General features: G+C 36.2%; 1 protein-coding gene across 1 annotated transcript; it reads right to left on the bottom strand.

Annotated features, from left to right (window-relative positions):
* Positions 1-23903, bottom strand: LOC131734363 (mitochondrial outer membrane protein SLC25A46-like). The gene is made up of 8 exons (XM_059021357.1): positions 23463-23903; positions 22095-22137; positions 20191-20248; positions 15584-15661; positions 15026-15126; positions 6329-6385; positions 5729-5786; positions 1-1806 (listed from the first exon to the last, which is right to left on the bottom strand). Exons 1-8 carry the CDS (start codon positions 23707-23709, stop codon positions 1228-1230), a joined length of 1221 nt encoding a protein of 406 aa, XP_058877340.1. The 5' UTR covers positions 23710-23903; the 3' UTR covers positions 1-1227.
* Between the last annotated feature and the right edge of the window lie 73 nt (positions 23904-23976).

The raw sequence follows: 23976 nt of genomic DNA, 5'->3' as shown, positions 1-23976 counted from the left end.
TCCCTTTTCAGAAATTTATTTGGGGAATTGTTCACAAAAAATATAAACAACCTTGGTAATGTACATCATTCAAGCATTGAGCTATACAGACAACACAGATCTAAACCAAGCAATACAACTGGAATTTACTAATAACTTCTCACTATCATTCTACCACAGCTTAATTACATCCCTCAACTTTAGTAGTCCAAGCAAATAGAAGCATAGTGCAGAGTCAGTGCTACATATATGAATCTTTTTCACATTTTATGTACATTTAAAATCAGCCCACCTTTCAGATACCTGCAACTGAAACAGATCACCAGTGTCTTATCTTTATCAAGAAATAAAATAATATGACAGAAGCCAGCACAAGCACTACACTATCAAAATAAAGACACTATCAAAATAAAGACTTTCCATTTAATGAAAAATAAAACAGAAAATTAACTGTGAAATCAAAGTATAAACCCTAATGTGCACAGTCAGTCTGTCACATGTACAATAGCCTTATTTGCTCATAGTGTTTTGCTCATTGTTTTAATTTTGGTTATGTATGGGACTTAAAAGATGTTGGTTATTCAACATTACGGCAAATCAGAATTGCTACACTAACATGAACTTCATAAAAATGTGTTATGTATGATTTGTATTCAGTTATACCCCCCCATTAATGCATGGCCAACTGCAACTCTCCTCTCTTAACCATCAGAAATAAAAAGGATAAAGTGTGCCAAAGGGGAGTGTACTATTTATGGTGTGGTATGTGCTGAAAAATGATAACGAAATGGGCCGAACTGTAAGGTAATGTAGAGGTGCAGCCCTAAATCCAATAGGGACAGATTGAGCACATATTTAAATTAGAAATAAAGCTGAAATTGATAGCTAAGTGTTCTGGGATGAAACACTGGGCATAAAAAAACACTGTAACAGGAAAGAATATGACATGATAGTTATTTGAAAATCCTGTATATAATGAAACTTTTACAACAAAGGAAGATGAGTGAACAGCCAACAGAGAGTATGTGAAACAAACAAACAAACAAAAATAAGTGCAAATCAAGCACCTGAAAAAAGCGCAGTATATTTTAGCTAAATGTGGTTCTAACAAATCTTTACAGGATTGTTTATGTTCTGTAATGAAACCTTTGTTTGAGCTGGTGCTTCTGTTACAGTGTCAGTACCAGCCCATTTCCAAACCAGCAGGCTTCTCTAGATAGGGACCAATCTACATACAGGTCCTTGTTTTCAGGCAGCATTTTGCAACATTACAGAGTAAATCATTTTAGTGATCTGCAGCACAGCAGCATGCAATGAATACTGGACAATAATAGAGCCAAAGCCTTTATAAAATCCCAGGGTTCCCTCCTCTTTCCTGATTGTATTAATGCAGTCTCTCAGTCCTTCATACTGTGTATTAATAGGGAGGACTTCAAAACCCAGATCTGTGTTATCAATGATGGTGCGGGTCCCCTGGAGGTAAAGACGATGCAGCACAGTCTCCAGTGGGTACAGCAAAACATCTGCGCACAGATTTCCTGCAAACGTCGCCATGAGTTCAGGGAAGTACGCGTCAAGCATGTTCTGAATAGGCTCTGTGCCATCTGTCACCTGCCGCTGAGGAGATTTCTTCCTTAAAACAAGCAGCACCAGCTTCTGGATAGTAGAGCTGACGATGTAATGGAGCACACCATGCAGGAAGGTGGGAAAAACCAGTGCCCATAGAGGGAAGAGCCGCTTGCTGTGGGGGATGCCCATTCCAATCAATCGACCGACCCCTTCTTTCACACAGTCCAGGATTCCAGGGTCATCACGGATGATCTCACTCTACAAAAGACATATCAATAAATAAACAGCTGTAAGGAAGTACACAATAAAAGGATGAAATGGTAAAGCCAAACTTAATCAAAATGACAGTCATATCATTTTTTTGTGCTGTAAGTTTTTTTTTGTTAATGAATTAAAATGGGTAGAAACCAGCACCTTGTTCTACAGATATATTAAATGCATCTTTCTTAAGCCTCTTCCACTTTGACTTGTAACATGTCAATTTGACATACTCAAGGTGCGAAATAACCGACGGCACTGGCGGCAATCGCAGTAGTGCCCAAGCTACTTGCCACAATGCCTCCCAAATTTACAAAAACTTACAGCAAAAAATGCCTGTAAGCCACCCGTCATTGCCACCGGTGTCCCTCAGCACCACCACATCTGATCAACCCATTCACAAACTTGCTCAGCGTCAGCTGGCCCGTTCTGTCACAATTCAATTTAATTCTGTCTAATCTCATCCTGCGAGAAAATGACTCATTATGATAATGTATTATTGTTGCCATTCATTTTACCGTGCACCTCCCAGCACTAAGCCATGAGAAAGACTAACTGTATCATTGGTTAATGACAGGCAAACAGAGGGAGGGGCGCTGTTATGTTAGACTGAGCTCAATAGGACAGTGCTTCCAGATATTTCCAATCACACGTGTTCATTGGCAGTGTCACTGTGCGATTTTTCTGTCTGCGAGCACCATGCCAACTCAAAAACGTTTAAAAACAAAAGGAAGAAGAGCTGTCTAAATTGGCAGCGTTCTAGGATTGACCTAATGTTCAGGTAAGAAACTGTGAAACTATAGTCTCTCAAATGTAAGCATCTAACATTACGTACATCCGGCTGTTCATCACTGTGATGCAGAGCACTCTCCATTGCCTGACGAAGTTTTTATTCTTTTTTTTGTTTGTACAGGTTTTGTAACAGCGGTTAGCAAATTACAGTTGTGCAGACACTGCAGACCACTATCATTATTAAACTCCAGCCATGGGTAAATCTTCAGACAGTTTCTTTTTTTCAACTTCCCCTTCACTGGCATCACTTATTTGTACTGTTGTATCATAAGGCTGTATCTAAGTCTAGTCTAATCTATGCATTAGTCAGTGGTGTGGGACTGAGTTTAATAAAAAAAATACCCTGAATATATATACAGCTCTGGAAAAAATTAAGAGACCACTGCAAAATTATCAGTTTCTCTGGTTTTACTATTTATAGGTATGTGTTTGGGTAAAATGAACATTTTTGTTTTATTCTATAAACTACTGACAACATTTCTCCCAAATTCCAAATAAAAATATTGTCATTTAGAGCATTTATTTGCAGAAAATGACAACTGGTCAAAATAACAAAAAAGATGCAGTGTTGTCAGACCTCGAATAATGCAAAGAAAATAAGTTCATATTCATTTTTAAACAACACAATACTAATGTTTTAACTTAGGAAGAGTTCAGAAATCAATATTTGGTGGAATAATCCTGATTTTCAAGCACAGCTTTCATGCGTCTTGAGCTGCTTGAATTTTTGCGCCAGGAGTGGCATAAAGTCACCCAACATCAATGTGAAAGACTGGTGGAGAGCATGCCAAGACGCATGAAAGCTGTGCTTGAAAATCAGGGTTATTCCACCAAATATTGATTTCTGAACTCTTCCTAAGTTAAAACATTAGTATTGTGTTGTTTAAAAATGAATATGAACTTATTTTCTTTGCATTATTCGAGGTCTGACAACACTGCATCTTTTTTGTTATTTTGACCAGTTGTCATTTTCTGCAAATAAATGCTCTAAATGACAATATTTTTATTTGGAATTTGGGAGAAATGTTGTCAGTAGTTTATAGAATAAAACAAAAATGTTCATTTTACCCAAACACATACCTATAAATAGTAAAACCAGAGAAACTGATAATTTTGCAGTGGTCTCTTAATTTTTTCCAGAGCTGTATATACAGACGTGCTCAAATATGTTGGTACCCTTACAGCTCACTGAAATAATGCTTCATTCCTCCTAAAAAGTGATGAAATTAAAAGCTATTTTATCATGTATACTTGCATGCCTTTGGTATGTCATAGAATAAAGCAAAGAAGCTGTGAAAAGAGATGAATTATTGCTTATTCTACAAAGGTATTCTAAAATGGCCTGGACACATTTGTTGGTACCCCTTAGAAAAGATAATAAATAATTGGATTATAGTGATATTTCAAACTAATTAGTTTATTTAATTAGTATCACACATGTCTCCAATCTTGCAATCAGTCATTCAGCCTATTTGAATGGAGAAAAGTAGTCACTGTGCTGTTTGCTATCATTGTGTGCACCACACTGAACATGGACCAGAGAAAGCAAAGGAGAGAGTTGTCTGAGGAGATCAGAAAGAATATAATAGACAAGCATGGTAAAGGTAAAGGCTACAAGACCATCTCCAAGCAGCTTGATGTTCCTGTGACAACGGTTGCAAATATTATTAAGAAGTTGAAGGTCCATGGAACTGTAGCCAGCCTCCCTGGGCGCGGCCGCAAGAGGAAAATCGACCCCAGATTGAACAGAAGGATAGTGCGAATGGTAGAAAAAGAACCAAGGATAACTGCCAAAGAGATACAAGCTGAACTCCAAGGTGAAGGTACGTCAGTTTCTGATCGCACCATCCGTCGCTTTTTGAGCGAAAGTGGGCTCCATGGAAGAAGACCCAGGAGGACTCCACTTTTGAAAGAAAAACATAAAAAAGCCAGACTGGAATTTGCTAAAATGCATATTGACAAGCCACAATCCTTCTGGGAGAATGTCCTTTGGACAGATGAGTCAAAACTGGAGCTTTTTGGCAAGTCACATCAGCTCTGTGTTCACAGATGAAAAAATGAAGCTTTCAGAGAAAAGAACACCATACCTACAGTGAAACATGGAGGAGGCTCGGTTATGTTTTGGGGCTGCTTTGCTGCGCCTGGCACAGGGTGCCTTGAATCTGTGCAGGGCACAATGAAATCTCAAGACTATCAAGGCATTCTGGAGCGAAACGTACTGCCCAGTGTCAGAAAGCTCTGTCTCAGTCGCAGGTCATGGGTCCTCCAACAGGATAATGACCCAAAACACACAGCTAAAAGCACCCAAGAATGGAAAAGAACAAAACATTGGACTATTCTGAAGTGGCCTTCTATGAGTCCTGATCTGAATCCTATCGAACATCTATGGAAAGAGCTGAAACTTGCAGTCTGGAGAAGGCACCTATCAAACCTGAGACAGATGGAGCAGTTTGCTCAGGAAGAGTGGGCTAAACTACCTGTTAACAGGTGCAGAAGTCTCATTGAGAGCTACAGAAAACGTTTGATTGCAGTGATTGGCTCTAAAGGTTGTGCAACAAAATATTAGGTTAGCGGTCCCATCATTTTTGTCCATGCCATTTTCATTTGTTTTATTATTTACAATATTATGTTGAATAAAAAATCAAAAGTAAAGTCTGATTTCTATTAAATATGGAATAAACAATGGTGGATGCCAATTACTTTTGTCAGTTTCAAGTTATTTCAGAGAGAATTGTGCATTCTTCGTTTTTTGTGGAGGGGTACCAACAAATTTGAGCACGTCTGTATATATATATTTCCATTATGAAAGTTGTTTTTAAATTTGATTTTTTTATACCATTTTTTTACAATGGAAAATGACCAATATTTTTTATTTTAGTAACAATTAGTGTGGGAATCACTCTGAAAACATTGATTTGTGTTTATTTTAATTAAAATTTAATCAACATAATAGGCTCTCTGTATTTAATTTTTGTTGTTTTATGAATGTGTATGAAATTGCCTTGGTGCCCTTGGGTTGGATTTATGTTTTGCCTTTCTGCCCCCTAGACCTTGCCCTTCATGACCTTAACTTCATATTTATTATGGAGCATTACAAGGGACTGAGTAATCATGGAATGATGGTACTTACCTGAACAGTCTCAATCAAGCTGGCAGAGTAAAAAGGCATTGCAACAACGCATGTTAAACTGTGAAAAAGACAAATGTTCATTCCTTTGTTTAATTGGCACTCATAATCTCACAGCAGCATTACACATGAAGTCTGTACTACTTACTGTCTTAGAAAGAGCATTAGAAAAAAAATTAAAAATAAATTTATATATATATATATATAATTGCAAGATTCATATTTGACTGGGATCTGTTAACATCAAGTTATTGCAGATTTATTGGGTTCATTTAAACTTCCATAAACACTGATCAAAAAGCAATTTCAACAACAACTGACTTCCAACAGACATGTGGAACTTTTACCAAACACACAGGAAACCACGAGAGGTCATCCTACCACACAGACATATTACAAGTCATGATTTCTAAACCGAAAAACTATGAATACTTAATAATGGCAACATATTTTTGTTATAATTTTAAATCTATTGTTTTCAATGGAACATGACTTATAATATAGTAAAATATTAAGAATAGTTGAGCCAACAGAGTTTGTAATTGTGCTCCATGTGGAAACATTTGATATGGTAAATCACAAACCAATTTACTCAAACCTTACCCTTTCAATATCAGGTGCCCAGCTATCCGTTTTAGATTCCATTTATGGGACAGTTCTCTGCAAGAAGAACAACCACCAAATGGTTAACAATGATCCCAACAAGGAAAGCCATGTTGGACTGTATAGCACAGAGGTGGCTACATGGTACAGAAAGTTAAATGAATAAATAAGGCGGCAGCTTTAAAACATGTTAATTTCTTCAATACTATTCATCTATAGACGTGTGTATAAATATAAACGTCCTGTGCAGCAGGTATACCGTTAAGGCCCCACCTGAACATCACACCCCCAGTCGAACTCTACTGTATGTGGGTTTAGTGGGCTACTAATAAGCCACCGATAGAGAAGTCCTGATCTTCTCTAGATGCTATTCAAAATTATGAGAGTTCTTGAATTACAGATGGCCAACAAACCTAGTAAAGACAACAAAACTAGACCAATTCTGGACCAAGCTGCAGAGTAAGTAGTTTACTTTTCAGCGGTATTGTACATTGGAGAAGCAGATCTTGCATAATTGTAACAATTTACAGTGAAAATTCATAAAACCACATGCCAACAAGCAAGGAATTGGGGGGAAAAAAAACAAAAAAAACAAACAAAAAAAAACACAGAACTTCAGACCGTTAAGCATATTGGCTTTAAATTTATATACAAAGAAATCTGAAATCTGAATTTCTGCAATGTATTGTTTCCAAGAACTCAAATTTCTATAAGCCTTTGGAACTTCCTATACACTTATCTCTTCCCTTTGAATAAACAATATTTGCTGTTTTTCCTTTGACTTGTGCTAGCAACTAATGTGCCTGTCTTGCTCTTGTCAAACAGAAGCAGCCAAATGTTAGCGTACCACTAGATATAAACTATATATGGTCATTTTTTTGACATCCACGATCGAACTTGATCTACAGAATCACAGAATACATATACATACCAAATATGAAGTCAATATTTTTAGCGCTAGATCTTTACCTGTATCTTCTGGAAATCCAAGTCATATGACCCTCAATAAGGCTTATATCATAGGTAAACGCCCATCCCCTTCCCTAAAAACTTAATAAAAATGTACTACTCACTGTAAATCACTACAAGGTCAAAATGCTATAGGCTTCTTATTTATATGCTCAGTCAAAATATTTTATAGGTTTCGACTGGTTCAACTGGTAACCATTTACTTATTGCACAGGTTAGTTTTGCATGCCAGGAATAACAAATGTAGGATGCAAAAACCAAGTTGGTTGTACTGACATAGAACAGGCCCAGGGCGCAGAATAGTTGCGCACACATGCACAATGTGCACTGAAGGATTTTGTCAGGACCTGAAGATTTTCTTCATGTAAGCATCCACTGCTGCTGCCAGCCCCCTCTCTCTGCTCCAGTAGCTGTCTTTAAACCTTAACATGCGCCATTATGCTGAAATATACAGCTTTCATGAACAAAGCGGTTGTCCGCAATTGACGGTTTACCTTGCCTCTTGATTTTTTCCATACTTGGTATGTTGTAAAAACAAAATACTCATACACCATTGTTCTACAGAAAAAACAAGAAACGGTTTCCTTCGCTTTAATTTGCTCCATTCTGCCATGGAGATGCAAGACGGTCACAGGAAATAAACATTAGTTTAGGGGTGTGTTTAAATAAATAACAAAGAACAGGGACTTTAGCTTGTTGATACAACCAGAGTGCTGTTCATCTCCATGCATACATACTGTATTCCCATTACATCAATAATGTTTTAGTGCTCAATGATAAATACAGTATTTTAAATATACAATTACATCGATGTTAATCAGACAGTTAAAGTTTATTTATTTGCTGCATAACAACAATAAATATTTAGACTCCCATTTGTACCCCTCCCCTTCATTTCAAACTTAGCAATTAGGGGTCAATTGCAGTGTACCAAATTTAGTCCACTCAATGTGTAACTAATGGATTAAGCAGGTTTAGTCCACTTGATTGGACTAGATTTAGTACACCTTCAAATCCCAATTGCAGCGGACCAGAAGTTAATCATCACAGGTGGATCATCTGCTAAATCAGACTAAACTAGATCCCGCTTGCAGCGTACCGAATCAGATTTGTGATGATCCTGTTCAAGCGGATTAACGTAGTGCTGTGAAGGAAAGACTAACTTAGTACGCTTGCTCGTCCTAATTATTTATTTCTTAGTTTTTTTGCAGAGAAAGCTGCATTTTCCCTCTGAAATAAATAATACATCTGAAAACTTTATTCAGTGCATTTCTTATTCCTATCACATTTGGGCAATCAGATCAGTGAGAATAAAGTCTTGTACAAAATACGTGGGCCCAACATTTAAAATAAACTTTTTAATCATGTACCTTTGACACCGTTTTCAGTTTAATGCACTACAATTTCAGTTAATATGCTTTAACTATAAACAACTAACGGTCCATTATCACACAATGAAACCTTTCTGTGCCTATGCAGCAATGTCGACAGCTTAAAATGCAATTATGATCTGGCAGTTTGAAATGTGCACAAAAAGACATGACATTTATTTTTACTTAAATATGTTTGATGTAATTTTTGTACAGGGATACCTTTATATATTTATCTGACACTGAAATTCACATATTGGATTATTAAAGAAAGGTTTATACAGCTAAAGCCAAATGTTTTGCATTACCTAGAATTTTAAAAATGAAATTCAATATGAACATAATTTAGATCTTTTATTTAACATCATGTAATCAAAGAAACTACAAAATGATAGCGCAAAAGTCTACCAGAAGCCATAATAGTAGTACAGTATTTCATGCTGGATTTCCAAATGTCACATTTTTCACTTTGTCAGTTTTTTGTTAAGTATGTGGAAAACTACAAAGTGATATGTAATTTAACATATAAACGTTACATTATTCAGTAGGTTTCATTTAACTTTATGAAGCAAAATGTGTTAATTCTATAGGGTGATTCGAAACTTTTGGCCATAGCTGTTGGTTGTTAGTCCCCATTATCGGTCTAACTTGTTCCACTTGTTCTGATCAGTTAAACCAATTACCGGGATCATCTAATCTGTATTTTAGCCCACAAGGACTAGTTTTTTTAAAATCACTTACAAAAAACGTCTTGCCATTTGTATTGGACTCATCGGTATGAGCAATCTGGGGAGGCAATTAAAAAGGCAAACAGCGCATTTGTATTGATTTATTTATTGTGTGGAATATAAATAAAAAGGCAGGTCCTGATGAGGTTGTAGAATACTCTGGTGAAAATATGCAGAATATACGCAGATTCACCCAGACCTCTCAAGAGCATTCTGGATGTGGTTCTCGGATCAGTCAGCTATTAGGAATTAGATGAGCAGCGATGGGCCAGATGGCATCAGCTTGTTTGTTACTTTTCTTATGTCCAAGTGACGGGAAGTTTTACTGGCATCATTAAAACCTGAGAACGGCATTCCCCCTATATTTTAACATCATTTTTTTCAGTAAAAAGCAACATATGCACCTTTGGCTGGTGAATACACTAGGAATTAAAATGAGTCAGTGTTATTTACTGTACGCATCATATTATGTCAGAATTTTATACTTTTACAGGCAGTGTATGAATAAGACCCCTTCTTATAAATAGATAAAATGAATGTTGTCATTATATTAAACCACAAAAAAGAACAGCAATGCAAAAACATGTGTCATGAATTGAGAAAGAAGCAAAGAAAACTCAAAGGGAATTTCTGAACTTCTTCCTGCTTTTCAAGACAGATGGAAAGTCGTTTTGCTTTTTGTATGATACTGTAAGTTAGAGTTTTTATTACCTAACTTTTTCCTCCAAAAGTTAAATTGATGCCCTGGCTCAAGACTAACAGTTGCTAAAAAAAACAGTTGCATTCTTTAATTTCTCCAAGTATTAATAACCGCAGCCAGGGATGACAGAAATAGGGATGGACTGGTATACAATTTCCACATATAATGACCGTCAAGAAAATACCATGGTAACCTTAATATTACAGTATACAGTACATCATATAAATTATTAAAATGACTAATTTCGCCAAAAAAAGAAAAAAAAAAACACACACACACAAACAAACAAAAACCACACTTCCATTCATAGAATGCTTTAAACTTTTGGCATTTTATATTCTACTTCTACGACAAAGATGAAAAAAGGCATAGCAATTATAAGTAATCCCCCCACCCCCCAGACAATCAGAATATAAAAACTGTAAAAGAACACCCTAAAGTTATATATTATATATATATATATATATATATATATATATATATATATATGGCTTAAACTTTTAAGTTTTTATTTTCCAAATTTTTACCTCCCTTTAGTGTTATTTAATAGTTGTTAAGATGTCTCTGCATCCTAACTTTGCTAGGGCTGCAAGTATCATCACTTGGTTTAGTAGCATGTTTGCAGTTGAAAAATGCAAAGGCAAAACAGCAGTGATGATGGAATGTTCAAGTGTGAGGCTAGGTGAGAAAGCGGAGTAGTATTGTGCCTCGTTTTGTACAGGATGTTGAATAAAGACTGTCATATGAAAATGACCTTTTCCTTCCCTTTGTTCATAGGAACATGAACATGGCATTAATTGTTCTTTACTGCAATTACGATATTTGCGGTGTAGCATAACAGGAACGGTATCAATACTGTAATGTACTGTACATAACCCGCGGTAAACCACAAAACCAGTATACCGACTCGCCCCTAGTCCCTAATCTGAAAGGACTCAGCATTTGTGTCCGTCGCCAGCACTGTTGAGCGCAACGGGCCGTTACGTTATTACCTGAAAAAATGACGCTGTATTCAGACCGCTACGCTGTGTTTTCAGTTTGCATAACGGCCAAAAAATAGTAACAATCCTGTGAAACATTGTTGATTATTCCTGTATGTGAGAAATTGGTTTGCTTAAAATACTGGTTTCAGCTCTTAATACTCTTCAATGGGTTGGTTGTGACAATATGTTCTTTAGTTTGGTGCGTGTAATGTTTGCGACATGGAACACATTCCCCCCTGTTGACGGATGAGACTAGATCCTGGGTGCGCCCCTGATACACAGCTCTGTAACAACCAACACCGCTGCAGATCTTTATTATTATACCATAACTACGTTCCCTCTAAGACTTTCATTTAGTTAGCCACTGTGGCTAAAGTAACTTAACATTTTTAGCCACATTGGAAAAACTTTAGCCACTTAACAATACTGTAGACAAGTTATAAACATACTGTTTCAGCAAGGCAATAAGATGTGTATTTTATTTGAAAACACGTAGATATTTAAATGACAGACCCTACCATTTATTTACAATACACATACATATTATATTTAAATTGCCCTATAATTCTGATTCCCATTTAATAAATGCCAAACTTAGTCCCACGTGAAGAAACGTCATTACAGATTTCCTAAATTCTGAATAGGTTTGCAGAGATAATATTCATGTACTCATAATCCTTTACATTATTTTGACTGCAACGCGGGTTTCTTTCCACTACAGAACGGTAAAGCAAAATTGTGCCAGTAGACAGTGCTATTAGTGTATGTTAATATTAACGCCTCCCTGACCAACCGCAGCTCTAGTTACACTCTCTAGTTGTACTAATGTGATTAATAATATTAGTAGGATTGTACAGCCACTACTGTGTTTTTTACTGTGTTCTTTCACCTGTGACAGTAATATTGCACTGATTCTGACATTAAAACTCAATAAATCATAGTGAGACGAATCCTTATTTTTAAAATAATAAATGAGAAGCTGCATGTTTCTTTCGGGACCAGAGGGTATGTTTGACACCATGACTGCTTCACCTCCCAGTGACTAGTTTCACAGTCATATTTTAGTTATCTGGACATGGATGACTGGTATTCCTTGGGCTACATCTTTCGGAACATGATTCTGGTAATTGGTCTGTTCAATTTTTTGATAACATTTTTTTCCGTTTGGATGCCATGTGTTTTTTTTTGTTTTTTATTTACAAGAAGCGCCGTCTGCTGACTGTTTCTAATTAGAGCCTCTGTCCTCCTGCCAAACACAATGTTTGTGGCATGCATATGTTACGTGATCAACCTAAAAGAGCTTTCATTGGGCAAAATCAAATCAAACTAAACAGTCTGTATTGATTCATCTACCAGCGCACGTTGAATGTGCTGGCAGTCTTACACAAGTACATTTTTCAAAGCCTCTGCCGCCGTTTTGCTTGTGGCGAGCGGCTATCGGGAATGTAGCATAACAAGCTGGGTTAAATAAATAAATCATTCAGATGAAGAACAGTAATGTGTATTCCAAAGAGTTTTGAGATATTCAATCTTTTTTATTTCGAGGTCTTTAGAAAAAAATCCAAAGTTCCACAATTTTACAATAATCCTTTTGTATGACTTCAGTTTCCCATAGATAGATTTTCATATAGTATGTAGGTTTTAAAATATGAAATGTGGGACACAGTACATGTCCAGTTTTACTTGCGATAAGTGGAAAAAACATGTATGTTGTATATTCCTTAACTATGGAACAACAGTGACACACAGGGTTTCCACTTATTCTTGCAAGCACACGTGTCATCAAGTGCAAGTTACATCTTTTAATGGTGCAACAACCATATATATTGGAACAACGACAACAAAAGCAAAACTCCACAACCACATGATCACAGTAAAGTTTATTAGAATATTTAAAACGTGAGATGATGCACGTTATTAGTAGAGCTTTTTTTTAGTAATCAATAAGTAGCCTATATTATTTTAACTACAAATACAATACAACTCACATGCAGAAACTACTACTATACAGTAGACTACGATTAAAAAAAAAAAAGACAGTGAATTAAAAAAAATGTTTAGAAAAACTAATTTATGCTATTTTTGAAAGAAGAATGAAAAACAGCACTAATTATATCCACATAATCGTAGGCCATTCTTAATCTTTTGAAAGGTTTCTATGTCGGACAGAAACGATAATACTATGGCAAAAATCTAGTTTCCCCTCCGTGGAATGGCGTCAATGCGTTGCTAAGGAGTACGTCATCCTATGACGCATACTCTGCATCTACCTACTGACAACCATAGATATAGAATATTATATATGCGGACAACTACTTCCACAAAGCGTAAGCATGTGCATGACTTGTCCTGCCTCGCCTGCAGGGGGTTGCGAGGATCTCCGTTTCTTTCGTCGCCCCCGCCCCGCCCCCAGCTTCTCCCCCCACCATGCTGTGAAAAATTCCTGGGGAGAACCCTGCCCCTCATGTTCTCAAGAGCTCTGTGGTTAGAGCTGAACACAAAATTGTAGAGTAGGAGATCACAGCAATAGTTTGAAGGGGAAATTAAAAAAACAAAAACTAGTTTACAGAGAAACAAAAGTGTGAAATTCACAGGGGGCTAAAAATCACCACACTAAATGCCTTGCCCTACTTCACTGAGAACCCTATGAGCTCAATTACTCAAATACATTTCTCCCTAGTTATTTCACAATTTGGTAATTCACAAACTCTATTAATTCACAGTTAAGGGCCTGCCTAAATGTAACAAACCAGGTATTTTAATTACTAATATGCAGTGCAATTATACAGATTCATGTTTAACAGTTCACGCACTTTCTTGCAAAAAAGCTCTGCTTGTTTAGAAAATCACCACTGATTTTTAGTCCCATGTACTGTAAATCATACTCAAGTCCAACCACTCTCACTGCAAGGGCTCTGTTAACTGTCTTGTCTTTGAAAAAACTACCTACAACATCGTATGTTTTTCCTTGCTCGAGGGAAATGCAGGTTTTTTTTGGTTCATGTCTTCCAGATTTGCGTAAAACCAGTGTTTAAATAGTTTCATGTGTATTTTTGACAGAACAGGCTCAGATACAGGTTTTTAAAATGTTATGGTAAATCAGAATTATTTTGCAATCAACTAGAAAGACCCCATTTGTATATGACTAGTAGTGATAAGACTATATTCACTGAATTAAAATCCTGTACACTGCTTGTAATAAGCCAGACAAATGGGATAATTCTGCATAGGTGAGTCAAACACAGTTTATACAATTAATTACTGTAAAGAATCCATGTGGCAGGAACAAACTCATGACTCAAGGGGGAATGAGAAACTGATATTACTCACTGTTTTTCTCTTTAAGTACGCTTCTTTACCTTTGCATTGTATAAAACAACCTTATGTTTGGTTAGCTTTATAATTTAGTGAGGAAATTGCAATATAGTGACATCTTCTGGTGGTTATAAGCAGCTGCAAGTTAATTTAGCAGGGAGTTTTTGTAGTCGACTTCATTCAATGCTAGAGGGAGGGGTTAGGTGCTAGATATCAGACAGAAATGCAACTTAAAATTTCTGGCAAAAGTTGTCTATAATTTTTTACATATTTGTGAAATAGAATTTGGGATGGGTAAAAACAAAACAAACAAAAAAAAAACAACACTAGATGATGCAAATAAATTGAACATAAAAACATGCATCTTAGCAACACAGTTGTGACCACTATATATTTTATTTCTTTTTTTAATTTAGATTGTCGAATTATTTTACCCCCAATTTTCTCCCCAGTTTGAAATGTCCAATTAGGTTCCCTCACGGCAACAATTCCCAACAAAAGCTCTGGAATCCCAAAACATCCCTGACATGACTCCCCCCTGCACCCCAGGCAGTGCTTTTCACAGAAGAGACACTTGGGGACTCTTGACTTGTGTTCAAAACTGTGTTTCTTGTACTGTACTGTATAGTTACCTTGGCAGTGGAGTACATTCACTGATGATTCCTTCAGTGCCCAATGTTACACCCTGGACAACAAATGTACTTCCCATTCCTTTCCATAGAGCCTTTGGTCCCTACAAATACCAGTAGGAAAGAGTAGAATTATTATCTGAACACAAACAATTTCCCCATGGGTATTAAAAAGAATTACAAAATATCACATTATCGATCAACGATTAATATACAGTAATTCTAACAAGTGCTGTAAATCAGTACTCTACCAACTGAATGCATGATGCAACTAATGTTATAGAAGGTTATTATATATATATATATATATATATATATATATATATATATATATATATATATATATATATATATATATATATATATATATATCCCCTTGGCTTTAAATGCAAAATTAGACTGGATTTTTCTAAAGTTTATGTTTTGGGAAAATATGTCCAATGCAATATACAGATTCATTTTTAAGTACAATGTTATTTTCTATTTTACTTTGTAGAACAGGCACATTCTGTTTATGTACAAAAGGTAAATAGGGTTTGTTTTTGTTTCCCCCCCCCTTACCTGTGTTTTAGTTAAGTTGTACATGACACTAACGGCTGTGAACGGTACAAGATGATAGTTCCTTGCATGGTAATTGACCTGTCAACAAAGAATCATTTTAAATATGCAGTCCTGTACTGCACATTACAGTTCAGTTAAACAGAAGTGGCAAAACCGTAATACAAGCTAATTCTTACAGCAACCTTAATGGTATAGAACAAACACACACCAGTGCCATTACTTGAATGAAAAGCATGTTTTGTTACTCTGGGAAGTCATTGATATTGGACCAAAAATGAAAGTTCTTGGAAGTGTTTTAGGAAGAATCCAAAAGTATTAGCTCTTGGAAGTGTTTTAAGAAGAATCCAAAAGTATTAGCTCTCAACTCATTATTTTATAACTTGTGTGCCAATAACCGAGGGGTTTCTGTGACAGATGAAAACGGCCAAGGAAAAGAGTGGGGAGATTTTTCATAGCATTCAAGACATCTTCTTGATACCGCTGCAAACACATAACTGCTCTTCTAGTTTCATAATGTGTCCTCGGATGTTAATGTGGTGGAGTAAAAGTCCAATGATGTCAATAAAAATGCCATACAGTATTGCACTGGTGAGAACTCTTGAACTCTGTTGTAGTTCTTGACTTTTCTCAAGGTTAACAACAACTGATCAGACTTATTATAGGTTTTTATAGGTCTTGATTTACCTGTTGAAAGAGATTCAGGCAACCATAAAGGGAAAGCAGTTTACCAGATCACAGTATATTTAGCACAGGCTTGATACTCAGATTGCTGGCACATGATTATTCTAATACTTAAAAAAAAAAAAAAACACATAGGTATGACACATTAACAGCACAAGTGTATATCTGCTAGGATAGGATTTTTGGACTGACATCCACTTTGGAGCTCCAAAACTCAGTAACTCAGTATCTTGTGATATAGACAATGCATATATAGGGCCTCATTCACTAAACAGCGGTAACGTGTTTTGCCCGCAGTAAGCCCCTTTACTAAGTGTTTTGTACACCTGCTGTATTCGCTAACCAGGGGCAGGCAACCAAGCGCGTGGAAAAAAATGCATGGAAAAAGTACCACGTTCGAGTCATTTAAATATAATGAATAATGTGAACGTGTGGAAATCTATGCAAATTACGTCACAAAATACCGCGAGGGAGGTGTTTGAAATGCAAACCATATTCACTTACGGGCACTAACTTTACTAGGTGCCTCAGCATGTGTTAAAAGTACCGCTTATTGAAACCAGATGGTGTCACAGAACCAGCAGAAGAGCTGCACAGGAGAGCGAGAAGAAGAGTCAGGGGGAGAGTATTTCAGACCAGGCAGACGTTACTAGGGCTGTGTGAGGAGGAGGTAATAACTAGATACAGACTGAGCACAGATCATGCTAGCCTTATATGCACGGCCCCAGAAAAGTCACAAAATCACGAATGTCACAGAAATCGTGTATTTGACTGCCTACCGTGAAGAATAAGCATTTTATTTTCCTTACAGTATTTTGCATTACTCTTCACCTCTCCTGTTCATTTCATACTTTTATCAAGTAGAAGCAGCGCTACAGTAGCTGTACACGCTCCGGCGTCAATGCCGTGCATTTGGTTACTACGGCAATGACATACCAGCTTCATGATTGGTGAATTCCTCATACTGTACAATGACGTAACATGCGAGTCAGAGGCGGGAAGTTTAAAATGGTTGTTTAGCTCGTGTTGATTTATTAGCTTGCAGTGTATGATTAACATTAAAAATGCTGACAGCTGACAAATAAAAAAAAAGCTAAATTCATTTCAACAGAAAATCGCGTTCAGAGCTATGAAAAGGGGACGTTGCATGCAGATATTTTGCTCAACTTGTAATGTGTCTTTGGATCATGTAAGAAAAGGTACTATTGACAAGCATCTTGACAGCGCAATACACAAAAACTTGAAGTTCAGGCTAAACAATTACTGGACAAGCAGGTCACAATCACAGGATTGTTTAAAAAGAGCAAAGAAATACATAATGTCAACACGTTTGAATTAGTGGAAGCCTTTGTGCAGCGAACATACCGATACAACAGCTGGTCAATGAAATATTACAGCATTTTTTAATGAAAAAAATGCTGAATTGTGGAGCCGTGCCTAACAGTGACACACTCAGACGAGAGCATCTCCCTTAAGCGTATGTAGCACACGAAAAATATTTAAATGGCAAAATGAACGATTCTGAGTCTGTTTGCGTTGTATGCAACGAGGACACTGATGATCAAGGCAGCTGTGTTTAGTACATTATTTTCATGCCACACAGCTTTACAACTGCGAATTCAGAGGAACTTACTGCTTATAGTAGATACACTGCATCTTGTCTCTAACCACACAACAGTATTAGGTCAGGATATCATTAAGACGCTTGTGGAGAATGGCACTGATTTCAATTGTGTCTGCCTTTGTAATAGACAATGTAACAGAGGGAGAAACACTAGCTTTTCACGTCTATACAATGTTTTTTTTTATTATTTTTTTTTTTAGGTTGATAGGCTCCAGTGGCATATATGATGTTATATCATTTACTAATAATTTGATGGTATCTGTGGTTTTAAAACTTCATAAAAAATAAGTTCTGTTTTTATAAAGAAAAACACAAAAACTTTGGTTTTGTCATTTCAGGTTTGCAGTTAACGTTTCTCCTGTGTTTAATATTTTGGGATTAAAGGCAGCAAAACAGGCTATGGGAATTACACGATCATTGTAATTAATGTGTCAACATATGTTTTTAAGGTTTACAAAACTCTAAAATGTGGCTGAATATATGTCATTGAAGGTTGTTTTTTAAAAAAAAAACTGTTTTGTCTGCTTGTTTTTTTTGCAGCCAACAAAGACCATTTTAAACGACTCTTGTTTCCAGCAAAAGTTTGTTTAATTTTTAAAGATTGTTTCAACAGCGACTCGAGTTCCAATGTTCTCGTACATCCTCACACAGTCTGGGGTTATTATATATATATATATATATATATATATATATATATATATAAAATATATATACACACATATACACACACATACATTATAATACAGTGTGTGTAAACCTTCTGCTTAATTCTCCGTGTTGAATTCTGTGTGCTGAATTCCACGTGTTGTGATAACTTGCAAATGAATCATTTAGCTCGCTTTATTTGTGCATATAATTAGCTTAGTGAATAGAGCTACCGCTGGTTCATTTTTGCGCGTGGTGTGGCTTCCCCCTGCCACGCGGTAATTCTGGTCATTTCCCGCCGTTTAGTGAATGAGGCCCATAGTCTTTGTTGTTGTTGGATAACCTGGAGAAAGATGAAGATGATAACTACAGTGGTTCAGGAGTTCTCGCAAGTAGAATATGGCAGTTTTAATGGCGTCACTGCACTTTCTTCTCCATTTGACTCCATTGCATTAACATCCATGGTCACCAATTGGTAATATGTTGACACATATTAGACTAGCAGAGCAGCTGTGTGTGTGCAGTGAGTATCAAGATGCTATCTCGAATCATTTGAAAGATCTGGATCCTTCTGAGTGCTCATTTTCAACCTTTACAGACAACTTAACTCTCCAGGTGAAATGACTCAAAGTGCAAGGCAGTCTAAAAGCATGACTTGGAAACAAATATTCTATAACATAGTGTATGTTTGTTAAACTGTACATTTGAGACACACTGTACATGCAGTTCTTGTGTCTGTGTCAAACATTTGAAGGGTGCAAACCAAACTTGGCCGAAACGCTACACCACACTGCACATACTTTAAGAAACTCTGTTTATCTTCCATTTTTATGGTCTTTAATATCTACAAATAAAAACAAATGAATCATGTGTGTCTGACTAGCATCCTGTTGTAAATGTGGCTCTAGTGACTATATTCCAGTAAATATTCTAGTATTCCTGTGTGGCAACAAAATTAATAGTGGCTTAAAATAATGTTGTTGGTTGATTCTTTCTTAATTGAGCTAATACGTAACTGTCATAGCTGGTAAAATAAGTACTATAGTTGATCGAGAAGAATACAAAGGCAAGACATTCAGGAGATGTCATATTAAGTCTGAAAGACCTTTTGTTTATTACTCTCCTAATAATGTTGTACGGTATGCAAGGTACCATTTATTATTCATAAACATTAATGCACATTTTGGCTGTTACTTAATTACAAACTGCAACATGGAACAGAAATATCATAACAAAGAACTACAAAAATAAGAAATTCAATATAACAAATGCAACATTAGTAACCATTCAGTTTAAATGCATGCATGAAATTTGAAGAGGATAAAACCGAATTTCTATGTAGACTGTATGTTTGTCTCAGTGTATGGCAGTTTCCAGAATGTTACTGTGCTTATAAAATTGCCTATAAAATTGAAAACAATGATGAGACAAATGAGGTTTGGAGCTGTACAGTTGAGTTGTACTGCATGAGACAGGAGTTGGAACCCTTTTCAGCAATGTGATTGTCCAGGCCACTTTAGACAAAATAAATACAAACTGACGAACTCTCAAAAATACTAGGTTTGGCTTTGAATCCTAATTCACTCAAATTCATATATTGTACCTATGTGTTATATTTCACATTTTTAAAATAATTTAAAAAAGAAAGGAAACATACCTGACACTGGCGACGAAATACAATGCAAGGATGAGCCAAAACATTTTCTGTAAACAGACTAAGAGACAAAACAAAACAAACAAAAAAAACATATAAATGTTAGATCTATACAATAGTTCCATTCCATACCTACCCAAAGAGACTCATCTAGCAAGTGGAGTGGTTAAATAACTATCAAAAAAATAAAAAATTCAATCACCTACAATAAACATGCATATTATATATATATATATATATATATATATATATATATATATATATATATATATATATATATATATATATATATATATAAGAATTAAGAGATTCATTGTAATTGGAGTATTTGAAGCTGGCTGAAATGAGTTCTCTTTTTATATGTAAGAAATAAAGAAAATTGTATATTTCACACTAAGTGCTGCACTTTCTTACCAGTTTTATTTGAATTTTATAGTCAGTGGCAATGACCTTTGAATACACTGAAACTTGTTTCCAGCAATACGAATATATATAAGTTTTTGGTCAAAACAGCAAGCATTCCACCATGCTGTAGCGTTATTAACTGTGTATTAGCATCTTATGCACTTTGCACTTGCAAAAAAAGGAATTTGGCAGCCATTTAACATGTAATGGACATAAGATCCAAAGTATCGCGATAGTATTGAATATGATGATACTGTGCATGGTATCGTATCGATACTCCCGAAATGAGGTATCGCAGAAGGAATAACCAGGGGAAATTACCCTTTAAAAAACAGCATATACTATCCCCGATACTGCCTGCACCAGGAAATGGTCTTCAGCCTTAAAATAAATGTCTGCCATAAGAGATTGGTTTGGTAAAGAACAAGTAGCTTCAGATGTATTTACATACATTACATTTTTAACATTTTCCTAACTGTGTTATTATTATTATTTTATTTCTTAGCAGACACCCTTATCCAGGGCGACTACAATTGTTACAAGATATCACATTATTTTACATACAATTAACCATTTATACAGTTGGGTTTTTACTGGAGCAATCTAGGTAAAGTACCTTGCTCAAGGGTACAGCAGCAGCAGCGTCCTCCAGCTGGGATTGAACCCACGACCCTCCGGTCAAGAGTCCAAAGCCCTAACCACTACTCTACACTGCTGCCCTACTTTGAACTATATTGGAGATCCAAAGTACATATCTTCAGGCCCCTATTATTGCGCAAATAGGGGCATGGGATTATGTAATGAGAAATGGGAATGAGCAATGAAAATAGATAAGTGTTGAAGCAAAAAAAGTCAAAATCTATTAGAAATCCAACGGCTAGGCTTTTATGTAGTCTTTTTTCAATGTTGCTGACACAACTTACGTTTAGGAGATGTATAAACATCTCCACCCCCACACCTTGTATTTACACTCATCTTCAACCATGGGGGTTATACAAAAACCAAAAGATGAACTGCATTTTAACAGAACACAACGTGTACCCAAGTATAAACCCATGCATCTATTTAGGATCTCCAGGCCAGCACCAAGACAGGTAGGGAGATTCAGAACCCAGAACCATGTGGTGAATAAAATGTCAGCTAAAATATTTGTTTACGCTAACAACACTGTCAGCAGCTGAAAATGCTGAGGATTAGATCATTGTTTATATTATGACTCATGAATTTCAGCAAAGAGAACATTATCACTGTAACTTAACATTACAGAATCATCTTTTGATATGGCTGCTGTGCTGTAACCATAAAAATGTACCCAAGTATGCAAATTTAAAAACAATAAGACCCTTTTTATTAAAAAAACAACTTCTACTGTACATGCATCTCTTCGATCTAATTATAAATACTGTACTAGGGGTGGCCATATTTTACTGATTAAATGGCAGCAGTTAATGCTGCCCAAGAAGAAAACTTCGCTGTTACATAATATTAAAAGAAAATGTTACCTTGCCAACCCAACACCGAATCCTGCAAATCTGTTTAACTGATCTGAAAGAAAAAACATATTTTTAAATCAGAAGTATTTTTTTTTTTAAGTGTGCAGAGACTGAAGTATAATCTCACAACATCCTCTTTTCAGATACAGTAAATTGGGAAGCAGTGCCATTAGATCTTCAAAGTCTGAACTTTACACAAGACCATGACAGTTGTTTTCTGATCCTGAATATGTGCCTGTATGCCTGAAAGCCGTTTTTTATTTGATTTTTGCACAATACATTTCACTCGGGTAATGTCTGATACTGATTTTTTGTATTTATTTATTTATTTTAAACTTAGTTCTAATCAAAGCTTAACCAGTAATTGATGTGACCAGATGGACTACCCCTTATTGCACAGAGCGATTAACACCACACATCTTCTGCAAAATGGCATAACTTGCTTTGGAGGGAACCAAGAAAAATGACAATGAATTGTGTGGGGCTCCTACTTTTAACCCTTTAATGAACAGCAAAGGCTATCACTGACACTGGTTGCCCCTTGGGAGTTGTATTTTAGTTTATTCAGTGTGATGGAAGAAGAGTTTGGCAACAATATATGTTTAGATCAACATTTTTCCATCTCTGTATCTGGTTGGTTATCACTCTGTGCGGAAGCTAGGAAAACATTGTTTTTTCAAGAAAATATTTGTACAGTTAGTGGCCAGCGGTCTTGTCACAAGCAGCTGCCATTCAGTGCACCCTGTCTGATATTACTCAATGGGTTAAAAAAATAAATAAAAAATAAGTCATGTCTACTGTACTGGTTTAACATCATTAGGGGATGTATGACTTCAGATTATAAAATATGTTGAACCATACACTAGGTTGGCTTTCAGAGAACAGCACACCACTAAAACTGAGCTAAACACAAGTGGGCCGGGTTAGGAGTTATCAACTCTCCAAAATTATTCAAAGATAGTATGAAATTAGTGCAAATTCAGCGCGATGCCAACATTGTAACATATCAATTCATACATTTCAGTATCCAGTTTGTTTTTTGATGCAAAAATAATGTCAATAGCTTCGTAAATATTTGGGGATTAAAATACAAATATATATTTTTAAGTAAATTACGAACAATTACTCACTGCGACGCGCATTGGCAACAATTTCTAAAACAAATATCACACATGCTATCCAGCTGTGCAGATGACGCTTGATTTGTGTAATTTTTTTTTTGGTTTTTTTTTTAAATGTAAATAAAACGTTGCACTTGATTCTTTAAAATATTACTGATTGTGTATACACTGCTTCTTCATATACTTTCGCTTTTGTTTTGGTTTGTTTTGAATGATTCACCAAACAGACACACTTTTTACAGTACTGCTCGCTTACCACCGGATGGCCCACCCTGTACCGACTCATCACTGGGCCCCTGAGCAATAGGTGTAGCTGGGCCATACTGGGGGGTTCTTTCTCCCCAGTGGAGGTTCCTGCTCCCGGGGATGTCAGGAGGTGTTGACACCCAGTGTGGAATATCCGTGCTGGATGAATTATTAAATGACCTTGCTGCGAATCCACTTCCATAGGGAGGATCCTCTCTGCCCCTGTAAGTTAAGCTCTCGGGTCGCTGAGAATTCATGGAGTAGACAAGAGATGCACACAATAACGACAGCAAACGTTACGATGAAATTTGTAACGTGTTCACTATATCAGGAGCCTGGCTACAATATTGCAAATAAAAACAGCATCCCAGCTCTTCCTGCAAAACAACGAAAGACAACTGTCAACCTCGCACACACTGTATAGGAAACACTTCTGCCCCCATCCGCTTTGTGGATGTGAAGGATTATGGGAATAGTAGTTCTGATAATAATAATAATCTAAAAGAAAAAAAAAAAGGTCGAAC

This window comes from Acipenser ruthenus, chromosome 1, assembly GCF_902713425.1.
Source record: "Acipenser ruthenus chromosome 1, fAciRut3.2 maternal haplotype, whole genome shotgun sequence".
Classification (NCBI taxonomy): Eukaryota; Metazoa; Chordata; class Actinopteri; order Acipenseriformes; family Acipenseridae; genus Acipenser; species Acipenser ruthenus.
This window is presented reverse-complemented; position numbering and strand designations above follow the sequence as displayed.